Source organism: Crocuta crocuta, unplaced genomic scaffold, assembly GCF_008692635.1.
Source record: "Crocuta crocuta isolate KB4526 unplaced genomic scaffold, BGI_CrCroc_1.0 scaffold162, whole genome shotgun sequence".
Taxonomy (NCBI): domain Eukaryota; kingdom Metazoa; phylum Chordata; class Mammalia; order Carnivora; family Hyaenidae; genus Crocuta; species Crocuta crocuta.
In genome coordinates, this window is record NW_027529433.1 from 5,530,326 (window position 1) to 5,549,178 (window position 18,853).

The window sequence follows — 18,853 nt, forward strand, 5'->3', positions numbered from 1 at the left end:
GCTGTCTTCACAAATGATCAAAGAATTTACCCTATCTTGGTCACAGGAATCAAAAATTATGATCTAAATAATTTTTTATTCTTAGTGAGTACCTAATTCTTAGATTAAGTCTATCAATTTTCTTTACATATTTTTGATGTCCCTTTCTCCAAAGAAAATACACAGTAATGTGAGGACTGTGGGAAAGTTCCTTGGGAAAGGATGGCTCTAACTTGAAAGGTTCTATTTTGACATCTCTAGAGAAAAAGCGTCTCCATACCTGAATCACATGGTCATCACTTGTAATTTCTATGGCTTCATGACAGTGGTCTAATGCTGTAAACACTGAATTACAGGCCCTGAAAGTTGCAAAAGATCAATGTTAGTACAACTACAAAACCATTAGCGTTTCATATGTTAATTTATCAAAGTAAACAGTTCCCCAAAATTCATTAAAACCATGTTCTTTTTGAAGGAAAAAAAATACTGTAGCCTTTCAAACTAAGCTAGTTAGTTTGAATTAACAACAGCATATATTTCTGTGACTGTAACAACCAAAGAAGGATTCTAATCAACAAAATCTTCATGGATCATGGAATGAACCACCTACGTGCTGAATGTTGCCTTCCCTGTGTATTCTGTCTCTTTCTCTTCCCAAACTGCTGTGGCTCAGTGTCCTATGACTTCAGGACTTCTCTGTTTGAGAGATGGGTGCAGGTGAAATGCACGGAGCTCCCTACTTATCTGCCATCTTGCCTCCACGTGTGCTGAATGAAACCGTAATATAGACACAAGAGAACGAGGTAACAGGAGGCCATCTTAGAGGTCTCCTGGACCTATGTCAATGCTGTTCTTTCTGTCTCATTCCTAGTGTGGCCATGGAGGAGGCAAGTGCCCAGCAATGAGAACTGACTTAAACCCAAATTGAATCTGAGGTATTCGGTCTGTCCTTTCTCAATAGACACAGACCTACTTTTTCCTTACTTTCGTCATCTTTGATAACAAGCCTTTATATGGTACTTTGCTTTCAACCTCACCCACTGGTGTGATGAAAGGCAAATATTGCAGGATGCCCCTTGCCTGATTAACCCTACAGCTCTCGAGGTAGGCACTTTTCTTGGTGGCCTTTCTTGTACATGTGGAATATTGGAAATCATTTCGACTTCTCAACTGGTTAGAATTTTAAGTACCTTCTAAATCTAGGGCAACTCCAAATACAGTAAGTTATTTACTATCTAACACAGAAAGTATGTGGCTAGTTTCTAGAGCTTTTATATTTGTGCTGGCTGTTTAAAGAATCCCAGTGAGGCCTTTCTTACACATTACAAAAATGATTTACTTGATTGATGTTCCTTCTTATAAAATATACTCTTAAGATGTTATTCATTTTTTCCACTCATGAAGGCATCTAAATTTGCCATCCTGTTTTAAACTGTAGACAAGGAAGAGGGGGGAAATAATTGGCTCAAGTCTGGTTCTGTATTTTGCCAGTTGTGGGACTGTGGGCAATTTTTATCTTTGCTGGCCCCAGCTTCCTCATCTATAAATGAGAATAACAACACTTGTTTTATAGGTTGCTGTAAAAATCAACAGTTTATGTGAGGCATTTCTCAAAGTGCTTCAGATAATATAAGAATTCAGCTCATGGTACTTGTTATTACCTGTCAGACCCTGGAGCAGTATTGCCTAAGTCTCTAACACTTTCAAAGACCATTGGTGAAAATAAAAGTAAATCGTAACCTATCTTTTCTCATGAGAATACTTGAACTATCTAATGAATAACTGTATTCAATCATAACAAGGTAGGGGCACCTGGGTGGCTCCGTTGGTTAAGAATCTGACTTTGGCTCACGTCATGATCTCACAATTCGTGAGTTCGAGCCCTGTGTCAGGCTCTGTACTGACGGCTCAGAGCCTGGAGTCTGCTTCAGATTCTGTGTCTCCCTCTCTCTGCCCCTCCTCTTCTCATGTGCTCTCTCTCTCTCAAAAGTAAACATTAAAAAAATTAAAATAATAGCAAGGTAACCTGCCTGAGGCGTGAAGGATTTTACCCTACTGATGGTGCAGAGATGAAGGCACCCATGTGGGAGGGTAAATAAGTAATTGTGATGGGTGAGCAGAGGAGAAGGTAAGCCTAACTCATCTAGGATTCCAGATGGTACAGTAGGGTTTCTCATTTAAACTGCACCAGTCTAATTTCAACCATGTACTATCTTAATATCACTGTTGCATTTGTAAACAAGATCACTTAAAATAAGAAAAAAAAAAAAAGGTTTTTAAAGTATTACTAGAGTCACTAGCACCCTGCCTCCCACAAAGAAGCAAGCAAGAGCTAGTCTTCTCAGAAGTATTTTCCAGGTATGTGGTCTAGAACCCAACATGGCAGCACAGTAGTGTTTCCTGTCCCCCAGGAGTCAAACGTGGAAGAGCACACTCTGTGTGGACTAAACCTTACATGTGATAGCTAGATAATTAAGCTAGAACACATTTTATCAAATGATAAGTTCATCTCTTGCCCATTTTCTTATCATGCCTGTGCACCTCACCTAAGCATTTAAAAGGGTACTTCAAAGTATTAGTGTTTTTGTCAATTCAAGAGCAGTCTTTATGTAAGATCTTAGCTCCAAATGTCCAAAATTCATCTATTAAACATTCATTGTATGATTATCCACAAAGCATAAAATCTTCAGTATAATGTCCAATGAAACAAAGCAAATTCTCATCAACAGTCAAGGTAGAAGGGTGTGGACAGGGTCAGCAGATAGTTTTCACCCAGTGACGTGCTGGACTGCACTGTTTAGAACTAGGCTTTAAGCCAATTTGGTTGACAGTTCTATTTAAATAAATCTGCAGCAAAATGAAGTAATCAATTTGAATCATGTTCCTAGAGCTTGGGAATTTAATTGCTTGTATTAATTATTAATACTCTTCATGCAGAAGAGCCTTAACGTTATTAATTTCCTGTTCTTAGGAACCATGTAACTGTGCCTCAGATGTATTTTTGCATCTTTGGGGTTGAGAAGGTGGAAAATTGGAATGGTAAGAAAGGTAAGAAGAAGTTGAAAAGGAAAGATAACCTCAACATGGAAACCCATGAAGTACACGCCATGGAACCATGTCCCCTCACCTTTTAAAAAAAAAATTTTTTTTTAATGTTTTATTTATTTCTGAGGGAGAGAGAGACAGACAGACAGCATGAGCTGGGGAGGGTCAGAGAGAGAAGGAGATACAGAATCTGAAACAGGCTCCAGGCTCTGAACTGTCAGCACAGAGCCTGATGTGGGGCTTAAACCCACGAACCATGAGATCATGATCCAAGCCGAAGTCAGACGCTTAACCAACTGAGCCACCCAGGCACCCCGTCCCCTCACCTTCTTAAGGAGCCCTTGAAGGTCCAGATGGAAAAGGCAAATATTACAGGGGCCCAAGTATCACCTCGACAAGTCTACAAAGAACACAGTGGTGTGATGGGGTGGTGAGTGTATCCGACTGAACAGTGGGATGCCTGGATGCCACCCCAGCACTGCCACCAACATACTGGGCAGCTGTGATCATGTCAAGAGTCTCCCTGGCTCTTGGTGTTTTCCTCTGTCCATTGGGGCAGGAGTGGTCAGGTTGCATTATCTCCTGTATTCGTACCAAGGATATTCCAGAATCTACTCAAAACACATATATATATATACACAAACTGAGGCTGCCTGCAACAAGGTAGGACTGTACAAGGTGGTGGCTTTAGGGAAACCTAAATCTGAACCAAAATCCACATGCCAGCAGGGTCTGGCAGGGGCAGGGAGAAGGAAGCACAGGCGGCCAGGGGGTCACGGCCTTGCTCCTGGTCAGCACCAATCCTGGGCAGCGATGCCCTGGGAGCCAGTTACAGTGAGGTTTCACGGCTTGGACCCCACACCTGTGACACTGTCTGTATGCAGGGCCCACGTGAGGATAAGGCACTCTACATGACTGTTGCTACCAAGAAGTGTGGTATTCCAGGGAACACAAGTTTTGTTCATCAGGACTTTGACTCCTTCTGAAATGGAGGACTGCTACTGTCTTAAGATATGGAATGAAACAAACATGATGATTTGGGCTTAAGTCCTGGATAAGAGATATAGGACCTCATTAGTATAAACCGATCAGTTTAAACTCCCGGTAAGCAGCGAAATCCTATCTGCATTTTGGATAACATAATTCTTTTCAGGATAAAGAGGGATAAGAACACGAGAAGAGAAGTGATCATCATTTACCTTCTATTTCCCTAGACAGCCCTCGTTTCATGACTTGTCCTGTTTAATAAAGTAAATTCCTCAAGCATACAGAAACGTGATTTATTTCCTCTCTTTAGAAGTTATTCTTTATAATGAAATCTTAAAATTATGTATTTTTTCTTTGATCCCATGATCCTTCTCTTTTCTTGGCTAAACATGGTCACCATACACCAGCACCTGGACAAAAGTGTCTACCTTCAACATTTGACATCATCCTTGCAGTACAGACTGTCCTTGCAGAATGCTAGGAATGTCACATATTTAGCTGCAGCTGGGGGCGGAATTGCAGAGAAAAGTATTATATAATTAGACCGTAATTATTCTGGCATTGTATAATAAAGAGCCTCATTTTCCCCATCTGCAGCAAGTGACAGAGTTGCCTGCCTGACGCTGAGGTCCAGGTGGAGTCTTTAGTCCTAGAACACGGACGGAGCTGGGAAGATCATGGAATGGGTCATCAGGCCCTGACTGCTGCACCCAGATACAGAGTACCCAGGAAGAGTCGAACCATGCACATACTCCCTTCTCTTCCAAAAACAGGGAGGAGGCTGGAGATGCTTGAGGCAGAACTAGCCAAAAACCAAAAGAAGAAAGTGACCACGTAGCCCTTCCCTGGCCTTTCGTGGAGAACTCTTGCTTTCTTTTCCCCATTGCTGGGGCTGCTCATGACTGGGAAGAGAGGCTCTTTACCAGTCAACCTGAAGCTGCTGTGGAAAAGGATTTGCACCCTGGGCAAACCTACCTTCCTGACACCACTGCTTGCCTGGGTCAACTCCATTGACCAGTTTCACACTGATCTGCATTAAGAACTTGAGATTTCTCATTATGACCTGCACAGTGGGCCCAGCTCCTTCAACTGGCTCTAGTCAGTGAGCGGTGAGAAGTTACGGGATTCACATAGAGTTAGGTACTTTGAAACGTGCCAAGTTCAGAAGTGTTCAGTGCCCCCACTCTAAGCAAATTTCATCAGCACAGTAACCTGAAGCCCATTTCTTTTAACCCTTGTGCTGGCTAAGAATGTTTATTTCAAATTGCCAGATCTGCCTTTGCCCTGGGTGACAATAAATGATGCACTTTTTTTTTTTTTTTTTTGGACAGAGAGCTAGCAGGGAGAGAGCACGTATGAGCTGGGGAGGGGCAGAGGGAGAGGAAGAGAGACAATCTTAAGGAGGTTCCACACTCAGCACAGAGCCCAAAACGGGGCTTAATCCTACAACCCTGGGATGATGACCAGAGCCGAAATCAAGAGTCAGATGTTAAACAACTGAGCCACCAGGCATCCCAACCTTCTGACATCCTTCATGTGCCATCACAGTTAACGTTGCCTAAGAAAACTCAAATCTTAGTCATTTAAAATCAAATGAAGGAATTACCTCTCAAAGCAACAAGGGGTCTGCTGTTCATTCTTGCTGTAGATAATGTGCAGTTAAAGAATTAAAACAGAATGAAATCCCTCTCTATCTATGGTGAAAACATCTAAAAGTACAGTCTTTTGGGGGCACCTGGGTGGCTCAGTCAGGTAAGCATTCTACTCATGATTTCAGCTCAGTTCACAATCTCACGGCCATGGGATCAATCCCCACGTCAGGCCCTGTGCTGAGCTTGCTTGGGATTCTCTCTCTCCCTCTTCCTCTGCCCCAAACCCTTCCTCCCTTCCTCCCTCCATCTCTCTCTCCCCCCCACACACAATAAACATTAAAAAAAAAAAAGTACAGTCTTTTTACCCTCAATTAAAAACAGCAGAGACCCCCAGGAATAAAAACAATGTACAGTAAACTGCTGAAGTAAAGGCAGTATGGTTTCCTCAAAAAAGTCTCTTAAGTTCTCTGAAGCTAATAAATATACGGATGCAAAGAAACTAAGGGATTCCACTTATATATTAAAAAATCCTTAGCAATATTCCTCACTAAAGACTTAAAATACTTGAATTTCCACTAGTTTGACTTTAAAAAAAATACTTCCCTACCTAAGGAAGTGACTATCCCCACACTATTTCTTAAAGCTCTCTGTCCACCAAAAAGTAACTTCCCAGGCCAGGATAAACCCCAGAGAAACCTGCCTTTGTGGGTTTATGCCACTCCATTTTACTTCCAAGGATGGTAGACAAAAACTAAGTTTACATAGGGTTTTGTCCTTTTTGATTGCAAATTAAGTAGTCAAGATAAGCATCATCATTACAATGAGACACTATCTTACTTATTTTTCACTAAGCCTGAAACCATCATGACTTCTGGGGTGGCCAGAGAGAGAAGCCAAGCCAGGGACCTTCTGGCATCCCAAAGCCTGGAGCCGTTAAGGGCTGGCCTCTTGGGGGCTACAGGTTGCCCTCCTCTCTATACTTGAGGGGGACAGGTTGAAGAAATAAAGGTCTAAGAGGGTGCTAGAGGGGAGCCTCCACAAAACCAGGCACGAGCTAGGGCCCTGATATCCCAAGATGTTCCAGAAGTTGAACATCGTTCCAGCAGTCGGATGCCTAGACAACCCCATCTCAGAAGTGAGCATCATGAAAAGCCTGCTTTTAAAGCACTATTTGCCTTGAAGGAGACTTAAAGCAAGTTTCCTGAACATACTTCATGCATACTGAGGTAACAAACAGACCTCATGAAATTGCCATAATGGTTATGTAGCAATTATTATAGCTGGCATAATAATACACCCATGGGTTTGCCCCTATTCATAACAATCCAAGGAGGAACTTACAAATGTTAAAAGAATAGTGAATAGAAAGTAATCCTCATAGGCTACTCTTAATCTCAATTTAATTGTATGAAAATTAAACAGTACTTTTTCTAGAGTATAGTTTTAAAACTGCTATAATTAGTGGAAAGTACTGTCAAAAAAAGAAATGCTTTCAAATTTATTTCATTGAGTAAAGGGTTCCTAGTTTAGATGCTGCCATTTACCAGCTTCCATCATCTGGGATTCGGCTAAGAATCTGTGAACATCAGTCCAAACACAGGAGCTTTTGAACGACATTGCTAACCTTGTGTTCCTTCTTACTTTTGCTACCTACCGTAATTTGAACTGCGAGCGAACTTCCCCGTGTTCTATTTGAATCAGTTCATTATAGCAAGCAATTATGCTGCTATTCTCCATAAATCTCTGAAAAGAAAACAAAGATAATATGTAAGACATACAATGACTTAAAGAGTTGAATAAAGGAACTTAGTTTTTCCCACCCCAGGTAACTCTGTTACATAAGACAACTTGAGAAACTGAAATGAGTTAAAATGAGGCAAAACAGTTGTCCAACTCTTTGAAATGCTTATATGAGAAACAACAGATGAAGTAACACTGTATGTTTAACTCCCTTGATAACAAAGGTGGGGAAAAACTTCATCACCAGTATTCACAGGAAAATAAACACACAAGGGCACAGAATGTGTCTCCCATCTTGTTAATTACTGAAACATTTTGGCTTTATTTTGCACTAACAAAAGTCTTTTCAAACCCAGCACTCATACTATGTGCCACATTATGAATGATCATTTTCAAGGGAAGAGACCCTTCTTTGCTAACTTCCTCATCTTTTGATTGCCAAATGCAGCCTCCTCCTCTTACACACACACACACACACACACACACTCACACACTTCCATGCATCTAGCATGGATGGCTTCTCCCTGGGGAATACTTCTGGTTCCCCACTATTCCAGGGATAGGTTCACAGGGGGTAAGGAAGAGGGGAAAACCGTGAACACAGAACACACACAAAAGGGAAATACTTTCTCCTATTATTACAAAAGCAAAGTTAAACATGGTTAGGCTCAGGCTGAGCTTCTGGATGGGTGAAGATTATGTAACAGCCTGTAACCAAGCTCTGAGCATTGTTAGCAGATGCTTCCTAAGATACTAAAAAGGATCTGTGATAAGAATCAGTTTCAGAAGTGTTACAATAAACAGAGTTGGGCAGATTTCTTTTTTTTTAAGACAAATTTTAATAGTTAAATTTTGTTGTCTGTTTTTAATTAAATAAGTTATACATATTAACTTAAAAATGTATAAAGAAAGTTATAAAGAAAACAAACCCAAATCACTGATAATGTCCTAAGCTAGAGATATTGTTACATTTGGTTTATTTCTCTTAAGCTCCAATGCTTGTGTGTGTGTGTGTGTAACATATTAAATACAGTATGTAAAGTCATACTGTATTTTCACTTTTTTTTTTAAATTTATTTCTAGGAGAGAGAGAGAGAGAGAGAGAGAGACAGCGTGAGCAGGGGAGGGTCAGAGAGAGAGGGAGTCACAGACTGAAACAGGCTCCAGGCTCTGAGCTGGCAGTCAGCACATAGCCCAACGCGGGGCTCGAACCCACAAACTGCGAGATCATGACCTAAGCAAAAGTCGGACGCTTAACCGACTAAGCCACCCAGGCACCCCTGTATTTTCACTTTCATCGCAAAGTACTAACTTACTGAGATCTTATTTTTCTTTAGTCCTAAGAACTACCATTGTAGTAAAAAAGAGCTTTCTACAGGTGATGGTTTCTAAACACTGGAGCCCTTGTTTTGCACAGAACTGGCACTTCATGAGTTTTCTGTAGACCAAAGGTACAAGAAGATTTCTCTGGTGGTGTTCTAGGCTATGTTAACTCTTACACTGGAATAATGTGAGGTTATCAAAAATAGTGGGCTTCAAACCTCAATATGCTAAGAATCACCAGGCATTCTGCTAAAAATGCAGATTCAGGGCCCTACATTCAGAGATTTCGGCATGTTTCTTGATGGCAGAACTCAGAGCGTTCAATATGTTCGTGTGCAATGCCCATCGTGTAATGTTGTTAGTGTGCATTGTGGATTTCCAGGGGTGGGAAGAGGAGGAACAGTTCTTACTGATTTCCCAAGCTTATTCAACCACGGACACTTTTTTCATGGAACACCTATTAAAAGCTTTTGGAACACTGAAGTGCTCCACAGAACAGTTTGGGATCTACTACTTTCGTGGGCCCATCGTGGAGCTTAGAGTTATGCCTATGAGCTCTGGCAAGCTATTTAGGCATTCTGATCCTGTTTCTTCCTCTGCAAAAATGGAGAAAATATTAAATTTCTCATGTATAGATGAAGATTAAGTAAATTCCCACAGATGCAACCTAACAGTCCACCTTAGCTCTCTACTTTCTCCTGCACAGGAAGCCTCCCCAGTGAGTCCAACTGCTGTACCCACAGCCAGGCCTACCCCACCGTATTTCATGTAGTAAGGCTTCATGGACACCTGTTGATTGAATAAGTGTCATTGCAAATAGAAAAAGGGGCACATAAAGGTCGATATAAATGCAGCTGCCAGCTGCTACTACTCTTTGCGAATTAAGATACTGGTTTATAGAATGCAAGTGGACGGAGCACCATGCAGTTTGCTACTTGTACAAGCTACCAAAGCTTCAAGGAGAGATGTTGTGGAATATCTGATGGCACAATTTGTTCCCGGTTCCCTGCTCAAGGACCTACATGCTGACGCACCGGCCAATTAGCTAGCAACACAGAGCTGAGTTTCAGCAGATGATTTAATACAGTCAAAACAACCCAGAGATGAGAAACAACCTCAAGAATAGCCAGCATATTTGGAAGGGTGCTTGGGGAGAAAGTTGCCAAAGAAGAGATTTTACCCAAAAAAGGAGACTAGCCACCTGGGGAGGTTCAGCTGACCCTGAGCCACAGAAACCCAGGAGGTAATGCCTCAGTAGATATGGCGTGCTTCTCAAAGGAGAGCCTGAGCTAAGGGGCTGGTGGGGCGGGGGTTGCCCTGACCTAGCTGGCAAATGGTGTTGGTCCCATCCAGCACTAAATATTGCCAGATGGTCCCTGACAGGTATTATTTTTCATGATCCCATGAAGGGTATTATCCACAATGTCTGACTGCCAAGAGCAGCACTACAGCTGAAAAAGGGAAATGTAACCTACTAGAGCAACACGTACAGGTTGCCACAGAAATAAAAAGAAAAGCAGGGACTATATCTCCTCAATTTACTTAGTGGCATTTGCACTGAAACAGGGCCAGGTGTTTCTCCTGGATGTAATATGCAATTTCAGTCTTCCAGACAATCTCTAAACCAGTCAGAGGTAGGCTCACCGACCTACAAGCAGAGTATTCCTGAAGGACAGTCAACAGCACCTACGTGGATTCTCAGTGACAGAACCTACAGTGTGTCACGCCATTCTGTCAGCTCCCAGGTAGCAGAGAAAACCTGCCTCCCAACGTTCTCAGAGACCCTGCCTCACAGGTGAAGAACAGCATTGGGATGGGGATCACCATTTAATGTGAGATCTACGAAATCTGCAAATAACTGTTATTTCTTAGGAAGTGCCTAAGGAAAGAAGTCTCAGCCACATGGCTTGACAATTTCTTTTTGCAACTCTCCATTCCCGGACTCAGAAGCACTGTCTTAGGCATTCTCATTAAGACATGACTCCTAAGAATGGCGTTCAGAACCAAATGCCAGCCTTTGAGAGAGGAGATGATGGACAAAGCAGTCAGGAGAGTCAGGGACACTGCTAATTAGAAACATTCATTTCTATTACACAGGTGAACCACTACGCTACGGTGAATATTTTATAGAGAACTGCTACTGCACACTGAAGCAGACCAAAGCACAAACCCACCACATCACACAGATATTCCTGCTTCTCTGTGCTCTGTGACAAGGAGTGTTCTTTTGACCCAGGGTAGCCAAGCCCCATTACATATTTGGGTTCAACCTATTTGGGGTCCTCTGGGCCTCATGGATCTGGATGTCCATTTCTCTCCCCAGGTCCAGAAATTTTCAGGCATTACTGCTTTAAATGTACAATCCTGTCCATTTTCTACTTCTGCAAATACCTATTATGAGAATATTATAGGTATTGGACTTTTTTTTTTCCATTGAGTCCCATAATTACTAGAGGCTATCTTCACTCCTTTTCATTCTTTTTCTTTTTTACTCCTCTGGGTAATTTCCAATGTCTTATCTTCCAGATCACAGATTCTTTCTTCAGCATGGTCAAATCTACTCCTGAAACTCTCCACTGAGTTCTTCAACTCAGTAATTTTATTTTCCATTTCTATGATTTTTCTGGGTTTTTTGATGACTGCTATTTCCTTGTCAAACTTCTCATTATGTTCTTGCATTGTTTTCCTAACTTCATTATTTGTCTGTGCTTTCTTGTAGTTTATTCAACTTCCTTGAGATGATTATTCTGAATTCTCTAACACTTCATAGATCTCCATTTCTTCAGGGTCAGTTATTGAAGCTTTATTAGTTTCCTTTGGTGTTGTCATATTTACCTGATTTTTCATGATCCTTGACCCCTTCTGTTGGTATCTGTGCCTCTGAGGACCTGGGCTCATCTTATAGATTTTATAGGTTTGCTATGACAGAGACTTCATCGATTAGCTCAGTCTGGTTTCCAGGTGTGATTTCTGTTAATGACTTTGGCCAGGTAGGGACTGCTATTATGATCTTTTTCAGGGCAAGGCAAGTGTTCAAACTCTCAGGACAGGGATAAAGTGGTGTGCTACTGGATAGAACTGCCAACTTGGTTCCCTACCCAAGTGAAGCTACAGGATGGGTTCTACAGCTGCCTGAAGTTTCTGGTCAGGCTCACTAGATGGTCAGAACTGAGGATGGCAGTCAGTAGTAGATGAGTCTAGCAACTACCTTCCCAGCCCTGGCAGGGAAGCAGGATGGGACCAACGGACTGCTCTGCTTGTTTTTTAGGAACCCAAATTAGGCCAGAATGTGTACTGAATTTCCTGGTCAGAGGTGCTCTGAAGGCAGGCTGTACTGTCTGTTCAAGTACCACTGCACGTGGGGCTGCCGAGCAGGCTACGCAGCTTCCCGCATGCTCTGGTTCCGTTTTCTGGCTGGACAGGCTAACACTGTGTTCAGTGACGAGTGGGGCTGTGAATTACATTTCCTGCTTGGGCACAGTGGGAGAAGCAGCTCTAAAGCTAGTAAAACTCTTTGCCTTATCTCTAGCAGACCTGCTTGCCAAGTTCCCTGACAGAATGATGCCAATGGCTTTGTTATGCAAACTATCAGTTCTTTTCTCTTCCTGCCTGACATCAAGTGCTGCTGGGCCACACAGCATCCAGGAGTTATCCTCAGCCCTTCTGGGGTCTTAAGAACACCTGGTCTTCTGGACAGAAGGGGATAGAAGACCCCTCCACAGCCAGTGTGGCTCCCCTGCCTGAAGAAGGGGAAGGGTCACTCCAGGCTACTCTCAATTTCCCAAACAGCCTCTGCAGGGTGGGAGAGGTTGGGAGCTACCCTCAGCCTTAGCTATGAATCAGTCCCTCTGCCTGTGAACAGCGTATAGCTCAGACATAACGCATGCCCGGTACAGCTTTTACTCCAGGGACAATCAGCTCTGCATGCCCCTCTCTCAAGACCCCTGGTGGTATTGCTTCCAGAAGTTGCTGCCAGTCTTTCTGGTCACACAGGGCCTTAAGACACTCCCCACAGAGGCTGGGCAAACCAGCTCTAAGGCAGCAAATCTCCTCCTGTGAGGATCCAAATCTGGTAGATCTGAGCTCTGCCCAGTTCTCTGGTCAGAGTGCGCCTAGGACTGGGTTCTGCAGATGAGCAAAACCACTGGTTGGGGTCACTTCCTGGGCACTGCAGGTATAAACTTGGTCAGCCAAGATCCAGGTATTGGTGTTGCCAGGACCCCCCTCCACTCCCTCACTCAGTCAGTTACATTCCCAGTGGCAGAACCACAAAGACTTCCCTACAGTCTCCATGCTGCCAGATCAGAGCATGGGCTCCCACAGAGCAACCCATAATGCTGGGGCAGGGGAGCGGGGAGTCACCTCTGGGTTCCCTTTCCACATCAGGATGAGGGGAGGCCTCTCCGTGTGACACTGCACTGGCCTGGGGGAGGGGCAATGTGGTCACTCGGTAACTGCTTCTTCTACCTGGTCTGCTAACACAGCAGGGGTGATCGCACTGTGATGCAGGGGTGCTTCAGCCTCACCTCCAGGTCCTAGGATTCTCTCAGCGGTCTGCTGCTCTTTAGCAGCTATGGTTCTTGTGAGGAGTTAAGTAATGAACAACCTGAGTCTCTATCTTGGTGTCATCACCCGTGGAGTAATCTATCTAAAGCTTCACATTCAACATTAGTGTTATTCGTGGAGTTGTCACTCAAATAACTTTTCTTTGCTGACATTTATGGTTTAAACCACAAGCTGACAGATGCGAAAGCCATCACGCGTCTGTCCCTAAGGTATAAGCTCTGGCTGGAACATGATGAACACGGAACATAGGTGCCCCAGGACGTAGCTATATACCGTACACTATTCACATATCTAGACCGGATCTCACTGACTGGATTCATTTAAGTGAGGTTACTTTGGGGCTACAGAATTTTGACCTGCTAATAATAAGATGTGCTTTAGGTCATTACATTTCTATGATGAAGACACATGAAGTAATAAGAGAAAAAGCTTGAGTAGCAATCGCTTGTTACCAGCTTGTGAGAAGAGCTACATCCTTTCCCTCACGGTCCTGGAGCTCAGTTCCCTTAAAGGTTATTTGAGGCTGTTTGGCTGTGCTGTTAGGTGAGAAGTAAGGGTGAAACATGGGTGCTGGACAGAGGTGCTGGGTCACCTCCTACATACATACCCTGTTGAAGCCTGCATGCAGGAGCGGGAGGACCGAGGCCTCTTCATGGTCGCCCGATCTGCAGCAAAGCAGAAAATGTAGTCACTCAGTAGATACAAACCAGGGTTCCTCACACTGAAACATGGAGAGAGAGCAATGAGGCAAGCATGGAGTTTGTGCTAAGAGTGGCTTCCTGACCAGCATGTGCCCATGGGATGCACCTGCCTTCGAGGACCCAGACTCCCACATCTGCCTTCCAGACAAAAAGAACACAAAGAGTAGAGAAAACTGCAGCAGTGGGCCTGACAGCATGGCCACAGGCACATGAGTGGCCACCTCCAAAGCTGGGCTGTCTTTGAAAACGGGAACACATGGATGGGACAAGGTGGCTGCAATGCGCATCCCAGAGACTATCTTTGATGTTTTCCCCCAAACCTTCTGGAAACACAACTGCCACCCCAACACCTGGTTGGGTCCAACTCTCAATGTGAGGGAGACAAGTGGCATTACAGACTGCAGCACCCCGTAGCCAAATGGAAAAGAAAGTCTTCAAGAATGTCATGGTAGAAAGGAAAATGAGAAAAAAATACCCTATTGTTGTCCCTCATTTCATGGGAAGGTTTCCTATACTGAGTCTACAGTTGGGTCTCAGAACTTCCACGTGAGTACAATGTGTGCACATGACGAAGACAAGCTATGCTGGGAAATAGGGGAGGACAATGGAATAAAAGACAATGGGTGGAGCAGCAGGTGGAGAAGAAGAGAAATCCTGGTGCTTGTTGGTGGCATTACCTATAGCTCATGCCTTCCCTATAGGGAAGTGCAGTCCTCTCTTTTCTACCCTGGAACTCCAGACTCTACTTCCCAGTGACAGACTGGGATTGGGAGGGTTGGGGGTGGAGGAGGTGGGGGTGGTGGCTCACAAGAAGAGTCTGAAGGTAGTAATAACATTCTATTTCATAAACTGGGTTGCACAAACTCAGCATTCATTTTATTATTGTTCTCTATCTGTATAAAATATTTTATTTAAAAAATCGGGGGGGGGTGAAAAATAGCAAGCCACAGCAAATCATTATTTGTCAAGGATCAGTAAATATTTTTAATATGTGACTAGAAAAAAAAATTAGTGTTTCTCCTTTGGGTCTATGGAAGGAGTCAGCCTTGGGGAATATGGCATGTGGCCTAGTAACTCCTGGTATTCATGTCCGAGACTCTAACACCCTGTTAATATCTCACAGTGCCAAGAAGACAAAACACAGGTGAGGGGTTAAAGAAGGCTGAATGTTCATCTTGATTCCCCTCACTCATTCTCCTTGAGACCCTATATCCCACCAGGATAATGAAGTGATAAGGAACCAATGAGGACAGTTTCTTTCTTTTCCTTAGCCCACATCCCACGGTGGGAATCCAAGTGAAGTGACACAGCTCCAAACAACAGAATCAGGGAATAACAGGGAAGGAAGAGTCTATGGTTGGGGTAAAACTCCGGTACCAATATGGCTTTGGAACATAGTATTTCAAACCTCCCTGGGCCAGGCTTGCCTGGGGGACACCTGAACTCTCCGGTCTCCATTGCTGGCTTGTCAGCAACTTTGCTGCAGACTCCGTGACAGTGGCCACAATGGAGGCAAGGGCAGTAGGTGCTAGGTCTTATTCTCTCAGAAGTGAATGATGGCCATTAAGTGAATACAACAATTTGGATACCACAAGGATTCCAATGTTTGTAGCTTGTACAAACTACTTTTTTCCTTCGAGGTCTTTCATTCTAAGTGGTGGCCATTTCAGACAACAAAATCTGCAGAGAACCTTCTCATCCCACCATCTCATACCTGCAGCCCAATCCCCCTTTTTTGCCTTCCAATGTTGGCATGCGTCCTGTTGTCCTGCTTCTAGACACTGACCAGTCCCAACCCAAACTACACAATCCTTTCCTCCCATGTATTTAGAGTGCTTCTTTGTTCTCAGGCTGTAATTTGTTTCTTCTTTAGTGAACAACAAGCATTCTCCCACCTCTAAGCTTCAAAGGAAAGATAAGTGGGAAGAATGTTCTTCCCAGACCCCTTCCTCAGATTTTCTCATTTCTAGCATATACGGAGTGCTCGTTTTTTCCTAAGGTGCATGAGTATGTGTTAACAGCAATTAAATATGACGGAGAAAAAGCTAAATAGTTCCAGAAACTAGCAAAACAAAGAACACCCCTACAAAGCAAGATCTAAGGTTGGTGTCATAGAGCCGAGGGCATGCCAACTGTTTTGCTGGCTCGAACACTGGATTCATTCAGACGAATGTTTCAGAATGAACAGTACTACTTCCAGCTGGGGATGGAGGTGAGCTTACGCTTGAGAAACCACTGCCAGGATCACCGTGTGCTCGGAGGGATTTGTGGCACGGATCGACCTGCAATGAGAAGGCTCCAAGTCAAACCAAGTGATCTAGGCTTTGTTACAATGAATGAACGTGGAACTTCACATTGAAAATGGCACAAAACCGTATCAAGACAAAGTCTGAAAACACATGCAAGACAACAAAGAAAGATGCCCTTATAGATCAGGACACACTCTTTGTTTTACTAGGGGGAAAAAAGCGGATTTTGTTTTTAACGCCAAGGCAATTATCCAATAGGTCAGACCTGCCAATTTTCCACTTCAAAAACTGGCAAATTCCACCTAAATACCATGTTTTCTGACTGAAATTCCACTCTGCAAAAAAAAATCTGTCAGTCCTATAGGTCTCCGGTTATCAGTTTGTACTTGGGGAGCTAATTACATTTTTTTTCTTTTAAAATAGGAGCTCAGAAAGACAACCTTATAATAAAAATTAACACACTCACTGGCAGCTGGACATACAAATTCAGATTAAAGCCTATTAAGAGTGGTACAAAGAGACCCCTAATTTTATTGGTTGTACTGTTGTTGTTTGTGCTCAAATACTTGAAACAACTGAACTGTCACCTAGGGCTGAGAAATGCTGCATCTAGCACCTGTCCCTGACGACACCTGTTGTACTGTGTCCACCTGTATGTAGTTTATTCCCTAGGAATTTAATAGGATTAAAATAGGTAAGGATCTAGAATTTTGAGGTCTGTGCATCTTCTTAGAAAATGTGGTATGTCTGTTGCTGCAGTTGAGATTCTGGATTATTCAGGTCAAGGGTGGTGTATTCGGACGAATTTTTAATAAAGGGTCCCATACAAATAAGCAGCAGGCTTGTTTTGACCTGTCTCCCCAGTCTGGACTCTGTTTATTTTGAGATCCCTGGGAAGAGAACCATCATCTCCAAGAACAGAAGGCTCAAGGCTGCTCCTGAGTAATTTGTGAAACAGCATGTATTTGTTTATCTTCCTAGCTATTGGCATTTCAGCTCTTCTCCATTTCAACATGTTTGTACTACTACTCCCCCAGAAAAAAGCCAGCTTGTATTCCTTCATTTCCTTCAACTCTAAAATGTCCTGACCTTTCTCAAAAAATGTACCTTCCCATTTCCTATTCCTGGAGACCTCAGTCTATGTGGGTGGAAGGTTCAAGAAAATGACCAGTGGTCTTCCTGGGAAGGAAAGGTTTCCCTAGTAGATAAATGGTATTTGAACAAACTTCTTAAGTTCAATGGCTTAACTCACTGTGGAGCAGGAGGAGTAAGTCAATACGCCTTCCAATGCTAGCATAGACTGCTTCCTATTCAGCCATCCCACAGCACAAGCCTTGCTAAGGTGAAGCTATAGTTTTTGTCTACCTATGAGCCTACTGAATTCTCAGGAGCAATATCAGTTAGCACTGAATGAAAAAAAATGCACAGCAAGTCAGAGGTGTGCCTTACTCTCTAGGAAACTACTAAGCACTTCTTACCTTTGTTGAGCCTCTTCCACTGCAGTGAGATGTCAAGGTTATACCGCTCAGCTACGTTCTAAGGGATGGGCCTCAAGAGGCTCAAACACCATCAGGAACATAACAGGGCTGGAGCCCATGCTCTCTTAGCTTCTGAAACTGGCTTACATTTTTGGGGTTGCTTCCTGTTGGTATCTCTTTGATTTCATTCCTCCAAAGAAACTGGTATGGTCAGAGACAGCTGGACCTCTTCCTGAATGAGAGCACTAAGGGGGGCTGGAATAGGTGGGCCACAGGTCCAAGGAAGCGCCTTAAGTTACAGTCCAGTCTAGCTAAAAAATCCAGGGACCCTGGACCACAGATGACAGTGAAGACTGTGCATGTGCCAGGAGTGTGTCCCTTACTCATCTGAGGGAACATGTGCAGCCAAGCATTTAGGAATCAGGCTGCACTTGACATAACCACTAACAGTCAGTAATCACACCCCCAGATACACAACCTGGTTTCTACCTGCACATATCGCCCACTGTTCTTCTGTGTGGCTAAGACAGAAGTATATTTATTAGACATCAAAACTACATTACTTTATATTCAAGGAATATGGTAAAGCTTATCTGTTAACTTTGGTCTTTACCTGAATTAAAAGAATTTTTTCTTTTTACACCCGAATGCTGTCTTCAATCATTCCATGTTTGCGCAAAAGATTATGGCGTTTTTACTACAAAATCATGTAAGAAAATTAAGTCACAGCCAAGAAAAAGTAGATCTAGTTACAAAGGACCCAATTCTATCCTGTCGATCACTTAAAAAGAAAAAAAAGGGGCGCCTGGGTGGCTTAGTTGGTTAAGCATCCGACTTTCGCTTAGGTCATGATCTCGCGGTTCATGGGTTCGAGCCCCGCGTCGGGCTATGTGTTTCAGTCTGTGATTCCCTCTCTCTCTGACCCTCCCCTGCTCACGCCGTCTCTCTCTCTCTACTAGAAATAAATAAAACATTAAAAAAGAAAAGAAAAAAATTTCTCATCCAAATTTCCTTGGATGAGAGTATCATCCAAAAATTTATGATGTATTTATTCACATATATAGTAATTAAATAGGAAAATATTTCTATGCAGAACGCTATGATAATTTGAGGCCAGTAAGACATTTTAAAATAGGTTCTGTGTAAAAAAAAAAAAAAAAAAAAAAAAAAAATTTTTTTTGGGAAAAAAAAAA

General features: G+C 43.1%; 1 protein-coding gene across 2 annotated transcripts in view; it reads right to left on the bottom strand.

Annotated features, from left to right (window-relative positions):
* The window catches only part of PDE8B (phosphodiesterase 8B), a 142,123-nt gene that overhangs the window by 102,850 nt on the left and 20,420 nt on the right, over positions 1-18,853 (bottom strand). For both annotated transcript variants that reach the window (XM_077759902.1, XM_077759901.1), the window contains exons 3-6: positions 16,156-16,215; positions 13,840-13,897; positions 7,258-7,346; positions 260-338 (exon numbers count right to left, since the gene is read on the bottom strand). In XM_077759902.1, the coding sequence (XP_077616028.1) occupies positions 260-338; positions 7,258-7,346; positions 13,840-13,897; positions 16,156-16,215 (286 nt within the window). The remainder of the gene's footprint in view (positions 1-259; positions 339-7,257; positions 7,347-13,839; positions 13,898-16,155; positions 16,216-18,853) is intronic.